This window comes from Ascaphus truei, chromosome 19 (assembly GCF_040206685.1).
Source record: "Ascaphus truei isolate aAscTru1 chromosome 19, aAscTru1.hap1, whole genome shotgun sequence".
In the NCBI taxonomy this organism is placed as follows: Eukaryota; Metazoa; Chordata; class Amphibia; order Anura; family Ascaphidae; genus Ascaphus; species Ascaphus truei.
The window spans coordinates 30,840,358-30,866,060 of NC_134501.1; the positions used below are offsets into that span (position 1 = coordinate 30,840,358).

General features: G+C 47.1%; 1 protein-coding gene across 1 annotated transcript in view; it reads right to left on the reverse strand.

The window, feature by feature from the left end:
* The window catches only part of LOC142470124 (chymotrypsinogen 2-like), a 113,403-nt gene that overhangs the window by 68,987 nt on the left and 18,713 nt on the right, over positions 1-25,703 (reverse strand). Inside the window, exon 4 of the mRNA XM_075577071.1 lies at positions 15,945-16,024. Coding sequence (XP_075433186.1) covers positions 15,945-16,024 — 80 coding nt within the window. The remainder of the gene's footprint in view (positions 1-15,944; positions 16,025-25,703) is intronic.

The window sequence follows — 25,703 nt, forward strand, 5'->3', positions numbered from 1 at the left end:
CGGGAGGATCGGGGGGCCAGTGGGAGGATCGGGGGGCCAGAGGGGGGGTCAAGGTGCCAGCAGGAGGATCGGGGGGCCAGTGGGAGGATTTAGGGGACAGCGGGAGGATCGGGGGGCCAGCGGGGGGGGTCGAGGTGCCAGCGGGAGGATCGGGGGGCCAGCGGGGGGTCGAGGTGCCAGTGGGAGGATCGGGTGGCCAGCGGGAGGATTGGGGGGGCAGCGGGTCGATCTGGGGGCCAGCGGAGGATCGGGGGGGCAGCGGGTCGATCTGGGGGCCAGCAGGAGGATCGGGGGGGCCAGCGGGAGGATCGGGGGGCAGCAGGAGGATTGGGGGCCAGCGGGAGGATCGGGGGGGGCCAGTCGGACAGACGCACGGCCGCCAACCTCTCCGATGGGAAACGTGGCAAGCCGCGCATGCGTCCAGGCTGCAGCCAGGAGGGGTGTCAGTGGGAGGTCGGGCATTAGTTGCAACGGTGGGATCGGTGGTGAGCAGGGAACAGCCGCACGGCCACACCAACCTCCCGGATTGGAAACATGGCTGGGAACTCCACGTGCCACCCCCCCCTGCAGCGCGTGCGCGCGCACCCCCCCCCCTCCGGCGCATGCGCGCGCACCCCCCTCACGCCCAGACTGCTTCCCTTCTTCCCCGCTCCTATTACCCCTGCCCGCGCGGGTGCCAAAGGAGCGTGGACGGAGGGGAAGTGCCTACCTTGTCATCCAGCCCTGGGCAGCAAGCGGGGTGGGGTGGGGGTTGCCTCTTCCTCGCGGCAGGCCAATCAGAGAGAGGGATTACTTAATTATTAAAAAAAAAAAAAATGGCTCAAGCAGGGGAAATTCATAGAGTCGCAGCAGCGGCCTAAATCCCCTCGCCAGTGGCCTAAATCCACACGACACGGGCGTGTGGATATCATTAATTGTCGAACACTTTATATATATATATATATATATATATATATATATATATATATATATATATATATATATAATATCTCTCACACACACACACCACCTGGCTGCAACCCTCCCCCCCTACCGGGGCAGCACAACCCCACTCCATCTCCCGCACAGGCAGGGAGGCAGGCACGATGATCGGGGAAGAAGGGGGACACCACATAGCAGCAGATCGGGAGGGAGCACACGTCACTGGGAGACTCATGAATATTCATGAGCTTCCACTGACTGACAGAAGCAGAAAAAAAAACAGATCCCTTCACTAATTATGTCACCAAATGTTGCCGATCAATACACGGAGAACGAATTGACCGGCAGCTATACAGTTCTTTAGTTAAGTAGAGATTGCCCACATGAAACTATTAAAGTAAAAAAAATAATAATAAAAAAAAAAAGACTGAACTGCAGCTTTATATGTGGTGATTACCGACTCTTATCTCATTTGAGCAAATGCCAGCAACCAACCTCACACTGATGATACCCATCAAGGTTGAAACATGTCTGTGAGTGTGTTTACTGGCTTTGCATCTCCCAAGCCCTTGCTTAAAAGCTGTGTCTAAAGCAGCATGCATTGGCTAAGGGTTGCTCATGTAATGTGAGTTTGAGATAAAAGGTGGCACTGTGTGCTCATTTGCATGTCATTTCCCAGAATCCCTTGCTGCAGTGGAAGTGCTGTGTGCTGGGTGATAATGGTGAAAGACAGGGTTGCAGACCTGTCTAAGACATGCAAATGAATATACAGGAATATTTACAGTTGACGCACGCACGCACGTCGCACGATCGTGTTTGTGTGTGTGTATGTGTGAGAAGGGGGGAGATAGACACTGCATACACTTCAGATAATAGAGGTACCCTGATAAACTGGCTAATAATAAAGGTATATGTTTTGCCAGCGGTGCTACAGGATCATAGATATTATAAGCAGAAAAACAGAAAAGTATCCCATATAAGCACTCGGGTGTACCGAATTATTACAAAATGTTGTACCAAAATATAACAAATTTATTTCACTTCTTTAAAAGGACAATACAAAAAAATTAAAAAGCCAGGAACTTCCGCACTGATAGTGACTCACTCTAAACAGGTACAGTATGTGCTGTGCTGCACTAGTAAATACTGAAGTGTGCAAGTCTAAATACCCTCTAGTATATGGACATAGTAATGAAAGGCAGTAATAATCATACAACGCCTAACTAAATAGCTCATACATAGCCTCTATGTTGTCTGCCAAACCCTGATGAAGTCATTGTTATGATGAAACGCGTAGGGCGTTGTTTAATTGTGTGGCTTACACTCGCATAGCAGACAACATAGAGGCTGTGTATGAGCTCCCAACAATCCAGTGTTGACAGTTCTGCATTTGCTAGCACGGATTTTCGACTATTTGTATCCGGAGGGACCATTCTTCCGGGTGCCGAGGGGAGCAAATTCTGCTTCCGCAAAGCGCGGAGAAGCGATGTTCGAGAACACTGGAATCTTGAGGTGTACCGAGAGGACCGCGTGGTTGGCGATTGAGTATTATCTCATACACGCTCAAATTATTGCTATTTTTGTGAGTGGGCATTTGTCTGAGTTTATGTACCATAAATACATATTTTTTACGGTATTTTTTACGGTAATACACTAGGTGTGCTCAAGTTTGTTTTTGCTGTGTATGTGTGTGTGTGTGTGTGTGTGTGCGCTTGTGTGTGCGCGTATATATATATATATATATATACTCTGATATTTATTGGGCAAAAATACATTATTAAATACAATCTAAGAAAATATATCTATCCATCGGTTACCCAATATTCAGAGAGATTTCCTATCCCTGGCTCCTGTAATCACACAGTTTCCTCTTCCATGTTTTGTTTTTAAATTACATATATCAATTTGTTTGTATATTGAACAATATTAAATGTTATTTATTGAGTTATTAAAAGCTATGTTCTAAATATTTTCCTATGACATTAATACGTCCACAAATATTGTTTTGTTTGTGGATCCAGCAATAAACCATTGTGCCTGACTTTAGTAGGCGTGTTCCAACTCTAAAAGGGATGTTTTTCTGTGTCTCTAAATCCAAGTATTGTTCATCACTATGACTCCCTAGTCATCACCCTGATATAAAGAATCATTTAAAGGGTACCTGTAGACGGACGTTCACAGAGGTACACAATTGGGAGATGTTTATAAGGTGAAATTATAATAAGGCTTTATTGTGCCTTTTCCTTTTTTTTATCAGGAAAACATCCAAACAAGGGGGGGGAACAAAGCTTCCATTCACTTGAGAGTATTTCTAGTGAAAACACTATTCAATTAATTCACATCTCCCTTAGTCAAGCATTTCTCCAAGTCCCCAAACACATACTGCTGCGGCAGCTTTTATTCTTACAAATCACCGGCTTTTACCTGGCATGTTCCTGGAATGCCACGCTGTTCACCTGGAGCATGCCGGGCTCCTTTTGCCTTCCCAGCCAGGCGCATGCCCGGCTGACGCGCGGTTGATGTGTTAATTGATAATGGATCAGGATTTACTAGGCTGCAATGCTTCGCGTATCCGCCAGATGGCATAAATTCATGAATTGTAATGCAGTATATATATGTATATGTATATATATATATATATATATACTGTATAACAACAACCCCTATAACCCCTAACATACACATACAGTACTGTATATGCACATCAATGATACTATAGGCCGTCCCCTGGCGAGATGTGTTTGCAGCAGAGAAAGAACCGCTGCTCTCTCTGCGCAAACATCGGCACATTAAAAATAATTTAAAATACATTTTTATTCATAGTGTAGATGTGCAGGGGGTCTCCGGAGCTGAACCGCGTTGGTTTCAGGTCCGGGGACCCCCTACTTCCCGAGATACAGCCCCCTTTATGAGGTGCCGGTATCCCTCTGCATTTAAAGGTCCCGAACACGTGACCGCGACATGTAAACAAAGCAGAGGGATACCGGCACCCCCTAAAGGGGCCTGTATCTCGGGAAGCAGGGGGTCCCCGGACCTAAAACAAAAACGTTTCTGCTCCGGAGACCCTCTGCACATGTACAGTATAAATAAAACACATATATAAATAAACACTCGTTCCTTACCTTAGCGGCTATGTGCTATGGTAACGAAGCAGCATTTCTGTATTTTAATAATATTGTACAGTGAGCAGGGGGTTCCCTGAGCCAGAAATTAATGCTCAGGGGACCCCCTGCTCCTGCACAATATTATTAAAAATACAGAAATGCTGCTTCATTACCATAGCTGATAGCCGCTAAGGCAATGAAGGGGTTAACCCACCGTGCCCGCTTTATTGTGGGTAGTGGGGGTGGGTGAAGGGGGTATTTGGCCCTTGGTGTGAGTTTAGGACTTGCGGGGGGGTTGCGGGTGCACTTAACCCCTTCACGGCCGTAGCAGTTAATACTGCTACGGTCATGAAGGGGTTAACCCCTCCCGCTACCCACCCGCAAGCCCTAAACAACCATCGTTGGGGCTAATACCCCCTTCACCCACTCCCGCTACCCACAATAAAAAAAACTCACACACAGCAGCCGCCCAAAAAAAAAAAAAAAAAATCTAAATAAATAAATAAATACATTTAAAATACATTTTCATTCATAGTGTAGATGTGCAGGGGGTCTCCGGAGCTGAACCGCTTTGGTTTTAGGTCTGGGGACCCCCTGCTCCCCGAGAAACAGGCCCCTTTATGGGGTGCCGGTATCCCTCTGCATTTCAAGGTCCCGATCACGTGACCGCGGCCTGTAAACCAAGCATAGGGATACCGGCACCCCTTAAGGGGCCTGTATCTCGGGGAGCAGGGGGTCCCCAGACCTAAAACCAAAGCGGTTCAGCTCCGGAGACCCCCTGCACATCTACACTATGAATGAAAATGTATTTTAAATGTATTTATTTATATTCATTTATTTATTTAGATTTATTTATTAATTGTGCTGCTGCTGTGTGTGATTTTTTTTTATTGTGGGTAGTGGGGGTGGGTGAAGGGGGTATTAGCCCCAACGGTGGTTGTTTAGGGCTTGCGGGGGGTAGCGGGTGCACTTAACCCCTTCACGACCGTAGCGGTATTAACTGCTACGGTCGTGAAGGGGTTAAGTGCACCCGCAACCCCCCCCCGCAAGTCCTAAACTCACACCAAGGGCCAAATACCCCCTTCACCCACACCCGCTACCCACAATAAAAAAAATTCACGCACAGCAGCCCCACAATTAATAAATAAATCTAAATAAATAAATAAATACATGAAGATAAATAAATATATATGTATATATATACAGTATATATATATATATATATACAGTATATATATATATATAATAACAATCCCTATACATATATATACTGTATATACACACACATGATGAACCAATATACAAATAAATGTAGAAGGGTTATCAAAACCATACTGTCCTACAAATAACACTTCTCCATACAGACACACTACATTACAATGAATTTCCTTTAATAATCCTAACTGATCTTACAATCTAAATCATCAAATGACAAAGAAAAACCTCACATTCCAATCCATACATTGCATTTACATTGTATTTATGATGCATAAAATCTATGCACCATATACATTCTGCAAATGAATGTGAACAATATCATTGCAAGCAAAATACAGATAACTCCAAAGAAGTCAACTATTTTAACCAATCAAGTAAACAAAAATCAATATATAAGTACCAACCAGAAAACACAATTTAAAACCAAAGCTAACCCTTATTTTTTTTACATTCAGGGTTTGTTCCGTGGTTCCGCGTGGGACCTCTGGAGACCACCTGTGGTTTCCTCGGGTATCTCACGGGTACCAGGCTGGTGGTTCCACGGGTGACACATGTGGGGATGAAGCTGTGTGGTCCCACTTCAGTGGGGGCACCGCCGACCCGTAGTCTGTGGGGATGAAGCTGTGTGGTCCCACTTCTGTGGGGGCACCGCCAACCCGTAGGTGCGGGGATGATGATGTGTGGTCCCACTTCTGTGGGGGCACCGCGGACCTGTAGTGAGCACCCGTGAGTTCCCCAGACCCCCGTGGGAACCACCCGAGGCCCCGCAGACACCTGTGGGCCTGACCAGGGGCTCCCAGACATCCTTGGGCCTACCGTGGGGACCCAATTGTGGCCCACGGTGACCCAAGGAGACCACCTGGGGGCCATGGTGCTGGCGGGATCCACCAGCAGGCCTCCAGAACCTGTTTGAAAAGGGCTGCTGGTACCCTGTAGGTCTGTCCAGGTGCCCCGCCAGCCCACCGGGGACTCGCGTGGGGCTGCGTTATGAACCCTGTTTGTAAAATAATAAATCATGTATTTATGGGGGGGCACAGGGGGTGGGTAATGTATTTAATCAATAGAATGATGTTTATTGTGGGTCACTGTTGTTTTTATTGTGGGTACTGGGGGTGGGGGGGGGGTGTTTCCCCAACGGTATGCCTCCCTTGTGGGTACTGGGTGAGGGTGATTAGGCCTCACGGGGGGGGTTTGTGTGGGAGGGTATGTAGGCCTCCCGAGTGGTGGGTGAGGGTGGGTTAACCCCTTAATGACTGTAGCGGTTAATAACCGCTATGGTGATTAAGGGGTTAGGGGACATTACTCTGGATGTTTTAATTTTTGTGTCTGTTTTGCAGAAGCAGAGGGGCCATGGCCAGGATGGGGGGGGTAACGGTATGTGGGTAGGGGGTGAGGGTGGTTAGACCTCACAGTATGCACATCGGGTCCCCCCCCCCCTCCCCATATTTACATACACTGCACTCACAGCAATACAGGCAGGGAGATTTAACAGAAACATTAGGGGGAGGGGGCTTTAAACAGATTACACTCAAGGCAGGGAGATACAGGGGATGTACTGTACTGTACTGAATAATGTTTATTGCAATGTTTCAATGTGTGTACAGTATAATGTTTTTTACAATTAGATAGATGTAATCCTTGGTATTGTAAGGGTTAGCTTTGGTTTTAAATTGTGTTTTCTGGTTGGTACTTATATATTGATTTTTGTTTACTTGATTGGTTAAAATAGTTGACTTGTTTGGAGTTATCTGTATTTTGCTTGCAATGATATGTTCACATTCATTTGCAGAATGTATATGGTGCATAGATTTTATGCATCATAAATACAATGTAAATGCAATGTATGGATTGGAATGTGAGGTTTTTCTTTGTCATTTGATGATTTAGATTGTAAGATCAGTTAGGATTATTAAAGGAAATTCATTGTAATGTGGTGTGTCTGTATGGAGAAGTGTTATTTGTAGGACAGTATGGTTCATCATGTGTGTGTATATACTGTATATATATATATATATATATATATATATATATATATATATATATATATATATATATATATATAAATATATATATATATATACAGTGTTCGACAAACCTATACATTTGCTCGCCCCGGGCGAGTGGATTTATCATCGTGGCGAGCTCCTATTGGCCCAAGCAGCACACGTTTGGTACTAGGTGGCGAGTAGATTTTTTTGTGTGGCGAGTAGATTTTTTGGTGATTTGTCGATCACTGTATATATATATACACAGCCCAGTTGCACTCTATGTGGCATTACATATAGTCAAGATTAGGTGGGTGTGGGCGTTTGAGCTTGCTGGGTTTGTGTGTTAATTAATTTCTGACTGGAATCAGTTGTATGGAGGTTGTGGCACCTCCCCCAGAGCTCACGTCACCTCCCCCCTTTTTAATGGTGGATTTTCTCATCTTGCTGCAGGTAATGAATCTATTATGGTTCTTCCCCCTCATACAGAGGTATTGGGAACAAATGCAGTGTAGTGTAGGACTTGCACTTATTATGGTTTACCTTGACGATTTGGTGTGCAAGCTTATGATGTTTTGGCCAAAATTTCTAACTAAAAAAACATATTTTATTATTAGCATTAGCATTGTTATTAGTTCTTAAGCATCATTTCTTGTAATTATTACCATGTATGTTTTGTCATTTGGATGTAGCACTGGGCACCCCCTGTGTTTTGCTATATTCATGTGCCACAGCCCAGTTGCACTCTATGTGGCATTACATATAGTCAAGATTAGGTGGGTGTGGGCGTTTGAGCTTGCTGGGTTTGTGTGTTAATTAATTTCTGACTGGAATCAGTTGTATGGAGGTTGTGGCACCTCCCCCAGAGCTCACGTCACCTCCCCCCTTTTTAATGGTGGATTTTCTCATCTTGCTGCAGGTAATGAATCTATTATGGTTCTTCCCCCTCATACAGAGGTATTGGGAACAAATGCAGTGTAGTGTAGGACTTGCACTTATTATGGTTTACCTTGACGATTTGGTGTGCAAGCTTATGATGTTTTGGCCAAAATTTCTAACTAAAAAACAATATTTTATTATTAGCATTAGCATTGTTATTAGTACTTAAGCATCATTTCTTGTAATTATTACCATGTATGTTTTGTCATTTGGATGTAGCACTGGGCACCCCCTGTGTTTTGCTATATATATATATATATATATATATATATATATATATATATATATATATATATATATATATATATATATATATATATATATATATGTATAGGGATTGTTGAGATATATATATATATATATATATATATATATATATATATATATATTTATTTTTTTTGTTTGTTTATCTTCATGTATTTATTTATTTATTTAGATTTATTTATTTATTGTGCTGCTGCTGTGTGTGAATTTTTTTTGTAGTGGGTAGTGGGTAGTGGGTGTGGGTGTGGTTATTTACACGGGATCCCCCTCCCCACATTTCATACAGTACACTGCACTCAGAAACACAGGCAGGGAGATTTAACCGACACAATAGGGGGAGGGGGGCTTACACAGATTAGTCAAAGCAGGGAATCTTAGCAGACACAATAGGGGGAGGGGTTTTTACATAGATTACAGTCAAGGCAGGGAAGTTTAACACACACAATAGGGGGAGGGTTTTTTACATAGATTAGTCAAGGCAGGGAAGTTTAACACACACAATAGGGGGAGGGGGTCTTACACAGGTTACAGTCAAGGCAGGGAGGTTTAACACACACATTAAAAATATGTATTTAATGTATTTATTGTTTATTCTGCCTTAACCCTTCATTGCCTTAGCGGCTATCAGCTATGGTAATGAAGCTGCATTTCTCTATTTTTAATAATATTGTGCAGGATCAGGGGGTCCCTTGAGCATTAATTTCTGGCTCAGGGAACCCCCTGCTCACTGTACAATATTATTAAAATACAGAAATGCTGCTTCATTATCATAGCATATAGCCGCAAAGGTAAAGAACGATTCTTTATTGATGTGTGTGTTTTATTCATACTGTAGATGTGCAGAGGGTCTCTGGAGCAGAAACATTTTTGTTTTAGGTCCGGGGACCCCCTGCTCCCCGAGATACAGGCCCCTTTAGGGGGTGCCGGTATCCCTCTGCTTGGTTTACAGGCCACGGTCACGTGATCGGGACCTTTAAATGCAGAGGGATACCGGCACCTCATAAAGGGGCCTGTATCTCGGGGAGCAGGGGGTCCCCGGACCTGAAACCAACGCGGTTCAGCTCCAGAGACCCCCTGCACATCTACACCATGAATAAAAATGTATTTTAAATGTATTTATTTATATTCATTTATTTATTTATTTATTTAGATTTATTTATTTCTTTTTTGGGCGGCTGCTGTGTGTGAGTTTTTTTTATTGTGGGTAGCGGGAGTGGGTGAAGGGGGTATTAGCCCCAACGATGGTTGTTTAGGGCTTGCGGGGGGGGTAACGGGAGGGGTTAACCCCTTCATGACCGTAGCGGTATTAACTGCTACGGCCGTGAAGGGGTTAAGTTGCCTCGCAACCCCCCCGCAAGTCCTAAACTCACACCAAGGGCCAAATACCCCCTTCACCCACCCCCGCTACCCACAATAAAGCGGGTACGGTGGGTTAACCCCTTCATTGCCTTAGCGGCTATCAGCTATGGTAATGAAGCAGCATTTCTGTATTTTTAATAATATTGTGCAGGAGCAGGGGGTCCCCTGAGCATTAATTTCTGGCTCAGGGAACCCCCTGCTCACTGTACAATATTATTAAAAATACAGAAATGCTGCTTCGTTACCATAGCACATACAGTAACCGCTAAGGTAAGGAACGAGTGTTTATTTATATATGTGTTTTATTTATACTGTACATGTGCAGAGGGTCTCCGGAGCAGAAACGTTTTTGTTTTAGGTCCGGGGACCCCCTGCTTCCCGAGATACAGGCCCCTTTATGGGGTGCCGGTATCCCTCTGCTTTGTTTACATGTCGCGGTCACGTGATCGGGACCTTTAAATGCAGAGGGATACCGGCACCTCATAAAGGGGGCTGTATCTCGGGAAGTAGGGGGTCCCCGGACCTGAAACCAACGCGGTTCAGCTCCGGAGACCCCCTGCACATCTACACTATGAATAAAAATGTATTTTAAATTATTTTTAATGTGCCGATGTTTGCGCAGAGAGAGCAGCGGTTCTCTCTCTGCTGCAAACACATCTCGCCAGGGGACGGCCTATAGTATCATTGATGTGCATATACAGTACTGTATGTGTATGTTAGGGGTTATAGGTGTTGTTGTTATACAGTATATACTGTATTTATACAGTATATACTGCATTGCAATTCATGAATTTCTCGGCTTCAAAGACAACACCTCGCAAACGCCCCCATGCGTTTTTACACGGCATTGCAGTATTGCAGCCAGCGGGAATAAAATGCTTAAATCACGGGCGCGATATAACGCTATATACCCCGGGAGAAAACGACACAAAACCGCAGATAACCGGGATACTCCGAAATTCGCGGAGCTAGCCAAGTAAGAATAAAGTTGGTCGGTAGTGTACACTGGCGACACACTTTATCGCAGTGCGGCCAGATCCGCAAGCCGGGAGATTTCCCGGCTTGCTAGTGGCCGCCCCTCGGCGTGCCGCGCGTCATAGACGCGCGGTCACGCGTCTTCGGGAGCCTGCGCCCCCTGCACGCGCGTCCAGGGCTCCCCGAGGGAGCCCTGGTGTCCCGCGATCTGCGGGACGGCGGCAGGGGGTTCCGGGGGACCCGGCGGACCCGGCAGCGGGAGGGAGAGCGCCCCGATCGGAGGGCGCTCTTCCGCTGCTTCGGCGCGCGCCCGTCACACTCGGGCGCGCGCCAGGCTACTGCTGCGGCACAGAACGGGCAAATGCTCGAATAAACTGTGCCGCAGCAGTAGCATGAATTAAGCAGATATAGAAAGTCTTGTAAATAAAAGTCTTATCTGTTCCTTGTGGTTTGGAGGGAACATCTTCTCACTTCCTGGTTCAGCTTCAGGTATAGTAGTTTTCCCTGTGTCTTGAAATCGGCTCTGCTGTGTGGCTGGCAGAGCTCAAGACTGGTCAGCTCCAGAGATCGGGGTTTCTTTTGGTCAGTCTCTCCTGGGACTCAAGAACCTCTGCTCTGTCTCTCCAAAGGTCAGCTCTCAGTCAGAGGTAAGGAGGAGTCACGTCCTGTCTCAAAGGCAGGCTTTTTGTAAACAATCTAATCAGGCAGGTGGTGTTTAGTAATTATCTACCACACTGCTAGATTAAAGGCACATTACTGAACAGGGATAAGTCCCCTGTTACATACCTCCCCTGTTTGTGGGAAGCTCGGGCTTACCACGGCCAAAGCCCATCCTTCCACTCTCATTCTAGATATCTCTGTGACTTGAATGAGAGTGGATGGAGGAAGAGAACCCTCTGTCCCGCTGGGATTGGAGCCCTTTCCCCAGTTGATTTTTGTCTCCTCCCGAAGATGCTTGAGATCAGCACTCCTCAGTCGCTCGAGGAGGACTTTTTCCACGTAAAGTCTTTTTATCGCGTGCGCGGTCTTGAGATTTCTGTTGCGTCAGGCACTCCTCTTTTTGTAGACAAAGTGTATGGCAACAGTTGTAGAGCAGTTAGGACTAGCCCTTAGAGTTTTCTGCTCTTGAAGTGGTCTTTCTGAAGCTTCTCCACACCACGGAGTCGCCAGTTCAGCTTCTTCAGCTAAGGATTCTTCTGGCTTTGATTCTGCACTCCTACCTCTGTTTGTTGCCTGTTGGGCAGCTGTAGGTTTGGCTAGTGCTTTCTTTGGTGGCTCAAACTTCGTAATTTTGTTTTGAAGTTGCGTTGAGTCCCCAACTCTCACTGTACCCTTGTCCTTACGGGCATTAGTTACTGTGGGATACTGGTGCTTGGGCAGAGCCAATACCTTTTTCCATATTGGAGGAATCTGTATCAGTCTCCTTCATATTCTGGAGCTCTGTAATTTTTGTCGTCAAGGTTGCCGCTGCGTCTGTTTTCTCCTTGGGGTACTGACTCAAGGGAATGGAACAGTCTCTCTGTCTCTCCAGCTCTTGCTCCAGTTTCTGAGCCTTCTCACGCTCCCTCTCATACAGAGTCACCTGGTATCGAAGCTCCGCTTCCAACGATGCTCTGAAGACATGCAGTATGGCCTTTAGCTCCTCATACTGCTCTGTGGGGACGTACTGGGTATTCAGACGTTCCTGCAGCACTTGAATTTCTTTAGCAGCCTGCAGCTTGTCTTCCTGCAGCGTTTGCTGCTTCACTTCAGCATACTGGAAGTGTGTACGCAGACCTTGCAGTTGGTTCTGCAGTCGGTGCTCTGCTTCAAACTTGGCGTGAGACTTCCTTCTCTAGGTTGAGGGTCTGAAGCTCCTTCTGAGAGACTTTGAGATCTGTATCAAGATTACCAATAGTTTCTTTGACAATGTCTAGCTCCTCAGTGAGACTGTGTAGTTCCTTTCTGGAAACTTCCAGGTCTGTGCGGCAGCGGTTGGTCTCATGATGTGAGGCATCAAGTGCTCTGCGGAGTGTCTGAACCTCTTTCTTAGATATGTCCACTTCTATCCGGACACTGTTGACCTCCTGTTGTGAGGCATTCAGCTCTATACGAAGAGTGTGAACCTCTTGCTGGAAGACTGTCATCTGCTTCAGTGCCTCCTCATACTTCCACTTTAGCGTAGCCACCATTTTATCAGATTGGCTCTGCTTTTCATCCATGGCGGAAATAGTAGCCTTTGCAGTATCTAGCTCAGTCTTGAGATCGTCCAATTTGGTCTTGCCCGCAGAGTAAATTGAGAGCACAGTCTTCTGTAGCTCAGCATTATTTTTTCTCTCTCTTCCTAATTCTTTACAGAGTAGATCGCAATCATGCCTGGCAATTTTCAGGGCGTCTTCAGGGCTGGTCAAGGGATCGTCACTCACTGGTTCCGGCTCCGCTTCCCTGGGATGACTGGTTGAGGGTTCCTCACTGTTGGCACCGGACAGACACTTCTTTGGGGTACACGACTTCTGCCTTGGGCCCTCTGGATATTCGGTTAGCCGCGGGACGAATTCTCAATTTTCTCTAGGCTGCAGGGCAATTCGGTCCCTCTTTTCCTCCACAGGATCTGCGGACGTGTCTGTTCCTTCCACGGTAAGTGAAGAACTGCTTTTCTTTTTCTTTTTCCGCCTTTTTGATTTGGGTGACACCTTCCCTTCAGGGATATTGGGGTCTCCATCTTCATTTGAAATTTTAGCAGCTTCATTATATACGCCAGGCTTTTCTTGCAGCTGCTTTAGCTGACAGAAATATTCGGTAATCCACTGCTCCCGCTCTATCTCCTGCTGATCATATTCGTCATCAAAGGGAGCGGTCTTTTCTGTTCATGCCAAGTTCAGGCACCCCCACCATTCTTGGGGTGTTTTGTGGGTGTGACTCGGTTCGGGTTTCCCGTAAGAGATGTCTTCCTCTTTATTGGACTGGAAGGGTCACTCTTCCGTGGGGTAGGGTTCATTACAGGAACGCTGCATCTTGTCCTCCATTTTTAGGCTATCAGGTGTAATTTTCTTCCTGACCTCAGGGGGCGCTATTGCAGCTGTTGCCACTGTATTTGCTAGAACCCCCAATTGTGGTAGTCCTACAGATGGGCATATTTTGCTTGTAGATGTCGTAGCTCTCACAGGCATCTCTGTAGACTTTTCTTTCTTGGGTAATTTTTTTTTTTTTTTCAATATCAGCAGTACTGTGCATGCATTTCCTTTTATCAGGTATACAAGATGTGCAGTTGCTAGGTAAATAAGTCTATTTGCTATACACCATTTACTTGCTAGGTGAATCCCTCCGCTTCAGCAACAGAATTTGGTTTTCTGCCTGAGTTCAGTAATTTTCAGTCTCATCTTTGGGTATTATGGCATTCACACTTCACACTTTGGGTGTCTGTTTTGCTCCCAAGATAATAGGCATACCTTTTTACTTGCAGAAAAAAAAACATTCTTTGCAGTGGACTCAACACTCAGCAATTGGCTTTGAAAAACCTTTTCCTTTATGGGGCAATTTTACACTCAGCATTTGTTTGCTAAAAATTCCCCTGCTTCAGCACAGTCTTGTATCAATTTTCACACTTTTCTGCATATACTCCATTCACAGCTGGTAGTCCTATGCGGTGTGGCAACCTTTATTTGCAAAATCAGTACCACTCGTGGGTCACCATCTGTATTCACTGCTTCAGCGAAACTTTTGAAAACAACAAACACCTATCCCTTTTCAAGGGCTGACTCACTTCTTGAACCCTGACTATGGCTGAAAGGCAAAACCCCTATTTCAATGACCATATTACACTTTGTGATAGGCAAATTAAGGTTTAGCTACTTCAGCAGTCTCTTCTGGGTTTTTGTAAGTTTCAGTGCAGTGTGGTTTCAGTGGTGTGTATCCCTTTAACTCCATTCTCTGCTGCATGAGGTTTTTTTTTTTCTTCTCAGACTGTTTGTAGGCAAAAAGCATAAAAAAAAATTCACATAAAAATCTCCGGTCCTTTTTAACTACAAAGACACATCTTGTCCCACCTCGGACACAAATGTAGACGGACATTCACAGAGGTACACAATTGGGAGACGTTTATAAGGTGAAATTATAATAAGGCTTTATGGTGCCTTTTCCTTTTTTTATCAGGAAAACATCCAGACAAGGGGGGGAACAAAGCTTCCATTCACTTGGGAGTATTTCTAGTGAAAACACTATTCAATTAATTCACATCTCCCTTAGTCAAGCATTTATCCAAGTCCCCAAACACATAGCATGAATTAAGCAGATATAGAAAGTCTTGTAAATAAAAGTCTTATCTGTTCCTTGTGGTTTGGAGGGAAAATCTTCTCACTTCCTGTTTCAGCTTCAGGTGTAGTAGTTTTCCCTGTGTCTTGAAATCAGCTCTGCTGTGTGGCTGGCAGAGCTCAAGACTGGTCAGCTCCAGAGATCGGGGTTTCTTTTGGTCAGTCTCTCCTAGGACTCAAGAACCTCTGCTCTGTCTCTCCAAAGGTCAGCTCTCAGTCAGAGCTAAGGAGGAGTCACTTCCTGTCTCAAAGGCAGGCTTTTTGTAAACAATCTAATCAGGCAGGTGGTGTTTAGTAATTAACGACCACACTGCTAGATTAAAGGCACATTACTGAACAGGGATAAGTCCCCTGTTACAGTACCATATTAATAAAAGGGTATCCAGGAAGAGCAAAGTCTCCCCTCTGTTACTGTGCAACACTAACATCAGCACCTGCAGCTTTGTAACAAAGAAACAGCCCTGATTCAATGCTACTGTATGGGATTCTTTCTGTTTCATTAAAATTCTCTTACAGTTTTTCTGCAGACTCTGTGGCCCATATCTACAAAACGGTGCTAAGGTTTAGCATTCATGTGAATGGAAGTAAAGGCGTGCTAATGATTAGCCTCCTTTGGTGCATCTGGTTGACAGATTTCTAGGCAAAGGGATTTACAGCAGCAAAAGAGAGTCCGAAAAATGATGCACTTCGTTGCAGAATTGAATAGCTGATTAAAGTATACAGGTCATGTAAATCCTTCGGGGGACTCCCCAAATCCCAAGGAGGTGAGTGCAAAACACCCAGATATAAGAAGAAAAAAATTCAGCTGTTCGGGGCAATTTCACTCACGCAATTTCCTGTCACGCAAGGTTCTAATCTCACATATCCCCAGGCAGGTTTGAGATACTCACCGTACAGGGCAGTGAGCGGCACTGATGATCCAGTTAGGCTTGATAAGAGATCCACCACAGTAATGGAATCCAGTTCGGTTCTGTTAATCAAACATCAAAATGATTGGAAGCTTGTGTATTTCTTACCTGCATTCTCACCCTATAGCAGGGGTGGGCAACTCCAGTCCTCAAGGGCCACCAACAGGTAAGGTTTTAAGGATATCCCTGCGTCAGCATGGGTGGCTCAATAAGTGGCTCAGTCAATGCCTGCACCACCTGTGCTGAAGCAGGGATATCCTGAAAAACAACCTGTTGGTGGCCGTTGACGACTGGAGTTGGCCCTGCCATATTGGATCGGGATCTATAAGAGGAGCGGCTGGAGTAATTTACTAATACTACAGTTAAAGAAACACTCCCTAATAATACCCCCCTCACCCTCCCCGGTTTAAGAGCGGTGAGCCTGTTCCCGATAAGTGTCCAGTTGTCAATCATGGGTTAGCAATATGGTGTGCGGGGTCAGGACTTGACCCTCCGCTGACCGCATTTGTAGCTCGTGGCTATATTTGGTTTGTACGTGTCCGTGCGGATGAGAGTTGGGATCCCGGCACTGACTGACCTAACATTTCTCAATCTGCGCCATCAGCGGCAAAAAATAAAGAAATGTAAATCACTTTGGTCGCGTCGCGTCAAATACCTGCTTCATGCAATTTGAATCCACACAGAATGATGTGTATTTTATTTTTTTACTCTGCTTATGTATAGCACTTTCCCCCATCCCCAGGGAGATATAGTGGTGACTGTGTACATCATGCATTATCTGCGGCTCACAGGAGGCCTGGGCCTTTGCTGATGGGAGCCTGGGTATGCCCGATCCATCAGGTGACAGCGCCTCCACCTGTACAGGATCCTACAATGTGGGATAACCCCATTACAGGACCCTATTCAATAAAACACACACTGATAATAACAGTTTTACTGCATGCAGAAGAATAATAACAATATACAGTCCCATCAACTAGGCCACCCACGGCCGTAGCATCCAGTACCTATCGACGCCGTGTCAACAGCTGGCGAGATTGTCCCCCAAAGTACTGAGGGGCCCTTGGGCACCCAACCACCCTGGTGTCCACAAGTAGCAACTCACCCAAGTGTGTGAGACAGCGCTGCCCACAATTAACGTACTTCAGCACCCGATAGAGTCGATGGGTACAGGGTGGGTATAGTGGTTCCAGGGTGGGTGGTTAGGCCTCTTGGGTGGGTAGTGGGGGAGGGTGGGTTAACTTCTTAATTACTATAGCGGTTATTAACTGATAAGGGGTGAGTAAGAGGCTAAGGGCCATTAGATTGTATTTTTTTATGTATTTATGCTGCTTTGGAGGACATGGCCCTGCAGAATGCTTACGAGGATCCCGTTCATGTTGGCAGGGATAAGCAGAACAGTTTTAATTTACTTTATTTTTGCTGGCTGGCTAATGTTGTGTTTAATAATGGGCAAAAAATATATTATCCAGATCTGGATAATAGTTATTTTGCACATTACTGTACTGTATGTGTTTGGTGTAGGGGGGGGTGTATTTATTGAAATGTAGGCCATGTTTTTGTTTTTTCAAATACAGGAATGGTACTGCAGGCCAGCGGGGACCAGCCGAGGACCCCCGGACACCTGCGGGGACCACCCAAAGGCTCACAGACACCCGTGGGAACCACGAGAGGGCCCCCAGACACCCATGGGGATGACCTGGGGACACCCAGACACCCACAGAAACCACCCGAGGACCCTGTTGGAGCTCACGGACACCCACGAGGACCATCTGGAGGCCCATGGAGCATAGCACGGGGCCAGCCAAGGGCCCCCAGACACCCATGGGAACCCCCCGGGTGCCCTGTGGGGCCTGCGGACACCCGTGAGGACCCCCGCTGGTATTAATCCTATGTGTAAAAAAATTACTAACAGTCTATTAATGGGCACAGGGGGTGGGTTGTGTATAGGTGGTTATTACATATTTTAATTTAAATTTTTTTACTAGTGTAGATGAGCAGGGGGTCTACGGAGCAGAACTGCATTGATTTTATGTCCGGGGACACCTGCTTCCCGAGATACAGGCCCCATTATGGGGTGCCGGTATCTCCTATGCATGTAAATGTCCTGTGTCACGTGACTGGGACATTTCAATGCATAGGAGATAACGGAACCCCATAACGGGGCCTCTATCTCGAGAAGCAGGGGGTCCCCGGACCTGATTTCAATGCGGTTCTGCTCCATAGACCCCCTGTTCATCTACACTAGTAATAAAATGTAAATGAAAATATTATTATTTCGGGTGAGATTTGCGCAGAGAGAGAGGCGTCTCTCTCTCTCTCTCTCTCTCTCTGCAGCAGAATCAACTGGCCGGTGAGCCCTTTTCGGAGAGCAGATAATCTCGGCTCTGGCTACTCACCATTTGTTGGTATCACTGGTATTCTGAACTTTCTGCATACCGTGATAGCAACGCTGTCAAAAAAGGCAATTTTTTCTATTGGACTTTAGTGCATGAGGCCCTTGATCTTACTGCGAGACCACTGCTGAGCCTCATAATGGGTGCCCCAATTGAATCGTAGGTTACCCGGTTTGGAGGGTACCTAGCACTCTGGCTTCTACAAAGCCCTTCTTCAACTCCCTCTAGTGGGAAGGTCCATATTCCTGAGGCTCAGCCTCTACCATTATGGGTACTAGTGTCTCTGTAATGTCTCTTTTGGGTATAAAGCAAGGACTTCTGGGGTCTAGAGCTTGGCTCATTGGAGCCACCGGATAGGCATTTGTTATCTGGGCCCATTACCTATAGATTCTTCATGAGGTGCCCCTTGATTTCTCGGTGCCCTTTGAGAGGGTCCTTCCATAGGATCCTCTGCGGTTTCCTTGACTGTCTCTTCAACTTCTTCCGATCCTTCTGGCTCACTGTCCAGTGGTGTAGCCTCTATTTCTGGCTCATCATCTTCCACTTGTGGATAGGCAGGAGATGATTCCAGTGCCTTACCCGTCCATCCGCGTCTTTTATGCGGTAAACCTGGAGGCCCGGCATTTGCGACTCGACCTCGGACAATCCGTCTCACCAATGGTTGGCTAATTTATGTTTCACGGGAATCCCGATGTTACGGAGAATTGTGTCTCCAGGACTAATTTCCCGGTTACGGACCTTATGGTCATATCGCCTTTTGTTGTTAGCGTACAGCTGAGAGGAAGACGTTTCTGATAGTTGATAGGCCTGCTGCAGGCTTTCTTGGAGCCGTTGTATGTATCGGAAGTGCATCGTGTTGGGTCCCCTGTTGGCTGATACCATCAGACGCACGTCTACCAGCAGCCGGGCTTCTCGCCCAAACATAAGGAAGTTGGGAGAGAATCCAGTGGACTTGTGGCGGGTACAGTTGTAAGCATGTACCAATGCTTCCACATGCTTGCTCCACTCACTTTTCTGAGCGCCTTTCAGGGTACCGAGCATATCGAGGAGGGTTCTGTTTAACCTCTCCGACAAAGCATCTCCCTCTGGATGGTAAGGGCTCATTCGGGACTTGGTGATGCTAAGCAACTTTAGTAATATCTCTGATGAGTTTACTCCCTTGGTCTGAATGTAGGCATTTGGGTAGGCCATAATGCGCAAAGTACCGCTCCCACAGGATCTTCGCCACCGTGATGGCCTTCTGGTCTTTGGTGGGCAAGGCTGGGCATTGTCGATGCTTCAGGCGCATGGTTCAATACACAGGAAATCCATGCACACCAGGTCCATGGGACCCGAGCTCTTCATGTGAGCCATTGGTGCCATCTGGTGGGGAGGGTCTTGCGTTGGAAGCAGCTTGAGCATCAGCGACAGTGTCGTTCTACTGATTCTCACATCCGTGGCTAGAAGAACTGGTCTCGTATCAACACAAAGGTTTTCTCTTCATGAAGATGGCCATGTTCATCATGCAGTGATCTCGGGACCATACAGACGAGACTACGACTATTCTAAAGCTCACCTTATACTAGTCCGGTTACATTCTGGGTATGTGCTGGGTGTAACCTGGCTAGTTTAAGGCATTTCTGCATTGACTAAGGACCCATTGGATTAACACAGCAAGGGTCCCTGGCAGTCCCATTCAGTTTGAATGGGACTGCCAGGGACTCCCGCTGTTAATCTGATGGGCCATTAATCAATTCAGAAATGCTGGGTCTAGTTTAAGGCAAGTTTAAGGCAATGTATCCAGCATGTACCTGGTTGTACCTGGGTCTTTTTGGCGATTGCCACTGGTTTGTGTTAGAATAGTCGCAGTCTCTGCTGTATGCTGCAGCTTCCTGAGCAGGACCAGTTGCCTTCTATCTGGGTGGTTATGGTACTGTACCAACCGATAGAGTAGACTGTTATGAATTTCAAATGTGTCCACTTCTCGCATTAGTATGGCGACCATGTCGCTATGGGCACGTTTCAGCAATGCAGGCTTGTTTTGCTGAACGGCCTGATGGATAATGCCAGCCAGTAGATCCCGTATTTGATATTGCACTAGTTCCTTCCATGCGATGATCTTTTCTGGGGTGATATTCATCCTCTCTGGATCACAGTAGGTGGCAGGAATTGCCATGGATTGGCATGTCAAGGAATCCGCGACCCTCAGTTCTGAGAAGGCCACTTTATCTTCCATGATAGTCGCTGTTGAGCACATTGCTTGCATCCCTGGTCCAGGGATCTCCTCCCAGAGGTCATTGGCCAGGGTAGTATCCAATCCCGGTCTTCTGGATAGAGCATTGGCTCCAATGTTCAGGTGCCCCGGTTTGTACTTCAGTGTTAACCGGTTGTTTGACGGGGCTGTTGGCCATCTGTGGCCGGTGGCATCAAGTTTGGCGGACGTCAGTATGTACGTCAACGGATTGTTATCCCTTCGTACTTCGAAGGTGACACAGTACAGGTAATCAGGGAGTTTGTACACAATTGCCCACTTGAGAGCAAGGAATTCCAACTTATGGACAGGATAATTCTGCTCGTTGTGGGTCAAACTGTGGCTGATGTTGGCCACTGTTCGGAGGCCAGCCGGGTACTTCTGGTGCAAGACTGCACCTAGGCTGTTGAGGCTCACATCTACTGTACATAGAGAATCAAAAAAACAATACAGATTCCTGTGCTCTACCAATCGTGTACTCTATTTGTAAAAAAGAGATCTATATATAATGTCTTCTGGGGGCTGGGTAATAACCCCCCAAGGTTCTGCCAGGGAACCTCTTAAAATATAATACACATACTGTAAAAGACAAAAAAAACAGATCTCTTTGTAAAAATAATATATTAAAATAATTCTAAACTACAATATAATTGCTAGCTAGCATAAAAAATATAACAATAATAACAATTTAACAGTGCAGTACGGAATTCGCAAATAAAACCAGAAGGTATTTGAATGTTCCAATCAATGTCCTTTGTGGAGCCTGATTCATTAATCCTTTTGTGCTCTAATGGATATTGTTATACACGTTTGTTAGTCCACATAGTATGTGAAAAATCACCCTAATAAAGAAACTTGAGGTTCCCAATTTCTGGGGTATTAATCTCCCAAAGATCTCTTGAATACTTTTTTCCGTGGTTTACTCCCGTATAATAGTTATGATAACTGGCAGTTTCTTAATTGTACCTTTAGGAGAGAGGGTCCTCCAATTCCAATACCCAGTGAGATCCACTTGGTGTGTGTTTTGCAATCACTCACAAGTTTTAAGGCTTTAATCCTCCAATTTTGTGGGCAGCTGAACACTTAATGCCTGGAACCTCTCCGCGTCTGGCGTCACAGCTACAAGGGTCAGCGAGTCCATGCTGACAAAACTGCTTTGCTTCGCCAATGTGCCTCGGTTTGCAGAGCTTCAGGCCTGTAGTGTTCCCAGCGGCTGTACACTCGATATCCTCGGTTCTTCTCAGCGTCTAACGTCAAGGCCACACAACAAGATCCAAAACAATAGAGCTGTTTGTCTTTGCTCCTCCGTTACTTCAATGATAGCGCCACCATGTGGACCCAACTAGTTTCGCCTTACTCCAGGCTTCATCAGGGGTTGGAGAATGTAGGGCTGCTCGGGGTCGGCGTACGCCAGAATGGGCGCCTCCGTTAGGCTCCTTTTCAGGTCGTTGAATGCTTTTTCACAGGTGGCCGTCCACTTGTCGCCAAATGGTGTTCGAGCATGGGGAGGGGGGGCTTTTTGCCTGGTATCCTCAGGGTATATTTTGAGAAGGTTGTTAATAACCTTTGTTTGGCAGGAGTACCCGTCCACAAACCGGCGATAGTAGAACGTAGTTCCACGGCATTCTCTGGTCTGGGCCAGTTCACCACGGCTTCTATTTTGGCAGGATCGGTGGCTATTCCATCCGCGGATACTATGTGCCCCACATAGGTCACAGACGTACGACAGAAACAGCATTTGTCTAAGGACAGCTTCAGGCCCTCCTGGCTCAGCCGATACAGCACCTCCAGCAGACATTCCTCATGCTCCTCCAGAGTCTTACTGAAGATGATGATATTGTCCAGGTAGACCAAGCATTCCTGTGGATTTATATCACTGATGGTTTTCTTCATTGGAAGTTGGAACTTTGCTGGAGCTCCACAAATGCCTTGGGGCATATGGGTGAACTGATAGAATCCCAGCGGACACACAAACCTGATCTTCTGCACTCATCGGTACCTGGTAGATCTCAGGTCCGGTACGATGAACCATTGGCTCCCCGACAGCGCGTTAAGAAGTTCTTCAATTCGCGGAAAGGTATATTGGTAAGGCACGGTGCGATTATTCAGGGTCCAATAATCCACACACAGGCGGACCGACCCATTCTTCTTCCTCACCACCACTATTGGTGACGCGTATGGGCTGCGGGACTCTGTCACAATCCATCTCCTGTAGAACGTCTCTCACATCCTGAGATGGGGGTCGCTTGTGTGGCCATCGTCTCAACAGGAGTAACGGGTTATATTCGCTCTCATCTCGGCACGGGTAACAGCACACTGCGGCCATGTGCTTCACTCCCCCTGGTGGAATCTCGGTCACCCCCGCTCTGAGGTTATAAGTGATCCCGTACCCAACTTGGACTAACACCTTGCAACACTCTTCCCATAGTATAGCGTGGATTTGTAGGGCAGACAGGGTAGTTCGCCGGCATCTTGCAAGTAGGCTCTGATCACCGCCCGCACTACATCGGTGTTTGTCCCCAATATGATCGGGGAACTTGGTATTACTGAGGCTCCGGTCATATTAGAGCCTCCACTTCCATGGTGTGGGACTTGCCGGTGCACCACGCCATCAATGGGGTAATCCTCATTGCTGAGTCCCCACAGCTTCATCTTGTCTGCCAACTGCAAAGGCAGATGTTAGATGTTGATTATAGAACCGCTGGTACACAATGGTCACCTGGGACCCATTGTCCAGCAAAGCCGATGCATATATGCCGTCCACGAGGACATGGATGATGGCAGCCGATCCTACACGATGGTAAGCGTCCGATGGAGGTGTTTCATTGGGGTTTGGTGCTGATGCGCTCTCTGTGGGCGGGAGGTTGTTTCAGCTGCCTGAACTTTGCAGATCATGAACTTGGGATGGGTCATCCTAGTTGGGTTTGTTTTTTCCTTTTCTGGACAGTTCCCTGGGAAATGACCATTATGGCCACAGCTGAAGCAGATGGTGCCACTTGGGTCCATGAGGGCCCTATAGGTAGGGGACTCTCCCGGACGTCCTGGACTTGGCTGGACGCGACTTGGGAGAAGGATCCTCCTCAGTGCTATATGTCTCTTTGACCTTCGCAGCTGACGCAACCTTGGATTCACTCTTGAGGGGATCTTTGGTCTTTTTAGGGGCATGAAAGTGTAGCTGGACTTCGTGCTTTCTGATGTGCCACAATAAGTCCATGTAGCTAGGGGTTACTGCAGTGACAGGAGCGCCTCACATCATTAGGGCTATTGGGTGTCAGGGTAGTGATCCTTTCTGCAGTTCTTTGAACCGGTACCGGTCCACCACTGCAGCCTAAATAATCCTCTTAGAGAGCAGCGTCCACGGGGATAATTGGAGCCTGTGGACAAATGCGGACAAATCCTCTCCCTCCTTGTGGTGGAGAGCCCTGAACTGAGCCAGGAGCTCGTACTCATCATCTTCACCGGTGTAGGATTGGGTGAAGAGTTCTACCAACTTGTGAGCGGTGACTTCTCCCTCTGTGTCTCGGTGCATCTGTACCAGTTGAGTGGCCAGTGGTCAGAGACATTCGACCAGCTGCTGTCTCTTGATGGCCTCGGAGCAGGACCACTCTTCAAGCATGAGTAGAGTATGTTCTTTCCAGGTCTCAATTCTTTCTTCCCCCAAGGGTGTGTGCATTATCCTGGAGAAGGCCTTGAGCTTTCGGTAATTTTGCGACGACATGGTTAGGGCCTCAACGAGTTGTGGTAGGGTCACGCCAAATGGGGAGCCGTCACTTGATAAGCGACTATCATTTTCCGGCCTTGGGCTAGGGGCCTGCGTAGAACTTCTCTCCTGCCAGATAGGGGTGGGTGTCTCTGGTACAACACTTGGGGTGAAGGTTACCCTGGGTATGGGTAAGTCTGCCCGGACTGGTGTACTTGCGGTCATTCCCAGGCTGTAGGGAGAGGTGGATGCTTTAGCATAATAGGGGACCACTGAGGAGGTTCCAGAGTGGACGCTGTCGAGGACGTGGGTAGCCCTGGATATATGAGGGGGTAACTCTCAAGCAATACCTCTGATAGACTTAGGGCCTGAGGAGCATCCTCCATACATATTTCTTGCTCGGTTGCCAGTCGGATGGCACTCCAGTGATAGGCATTGTCATATTTGCGGCCTAGGAGCCTGGTGTTGGCCAGACCCGGAGATTTTCTCATGTGGTTACGCACATCAACCATAGTTGTGAGGGGGGATGCCTCTCACGGAAACCACTTGGCGTGGGTGTATGTGACATTCGAGAGCCCAGTCATGGACCTCTTGCTGCGAGAATACACACCTGGTGGGGTTCTGATATGCTTACTAATTTGACTGCTGAGTAGGGCACCCCAGGTCTGAGATCTCAGCAGCACCTCTAATTGTAGAACACTTTTCCACACCCCCTGGGACATATGGCAGCTACTGTGTATATGGTGTGTTACTTGTGGCTCACAGGAGGCCTGTACCCTCCAACACAGTGTCCACACCTGGCGAGATAGTCCCCCAAAGTACTGAGGGGCCCTTGGGCATCCAACCACCCTGGTGTCCACAAGTAGCAACTCACCCAAGTGTGTGAGACAGCGCTGCCCACAATTAACGTCTGTATAGTTGGTGCACCTGTTGGTACCTGCCGAGTACTCCAGCACCCGGTAGTGCCGACTGTAGATAAGGGCCGTCCGGTCCCATGCTGTCGTTGTCCGCGAAAAGTCCGCCTCTGCGTTGGGTGGTGTCAAGCAAGAGTGTCCCACCTTTATTGTCTCTCTCTCAGTATGGTGGTCTAGTACCAGACAACCGGATCTCCAGTTCGCCGCCACATCCTGGCTTTATCCCTCGACCTGGTACAAAAGGGGCCCTGACCCTAACTGATGGGTCGGTCCCTGTCGCAATCACAAGTTGAGGGGAGTCGGGGCCTAGCTGGGGCCCAAGGGGGTCTTTGGCCTAGTGCAGGAGTCACACACCCTACCCCTTGCTCGTCCCAGCTCCGACTGGCATGCTCCAAGCACAAGCAATGTATTTATTCTCTATAGCAGGAGAATCCGGCCATGCCATTGGCTTTTGCAGCCCGTGTAATCCGTCGCCACAGTGCATCCTGAAGGCTGTAGTCC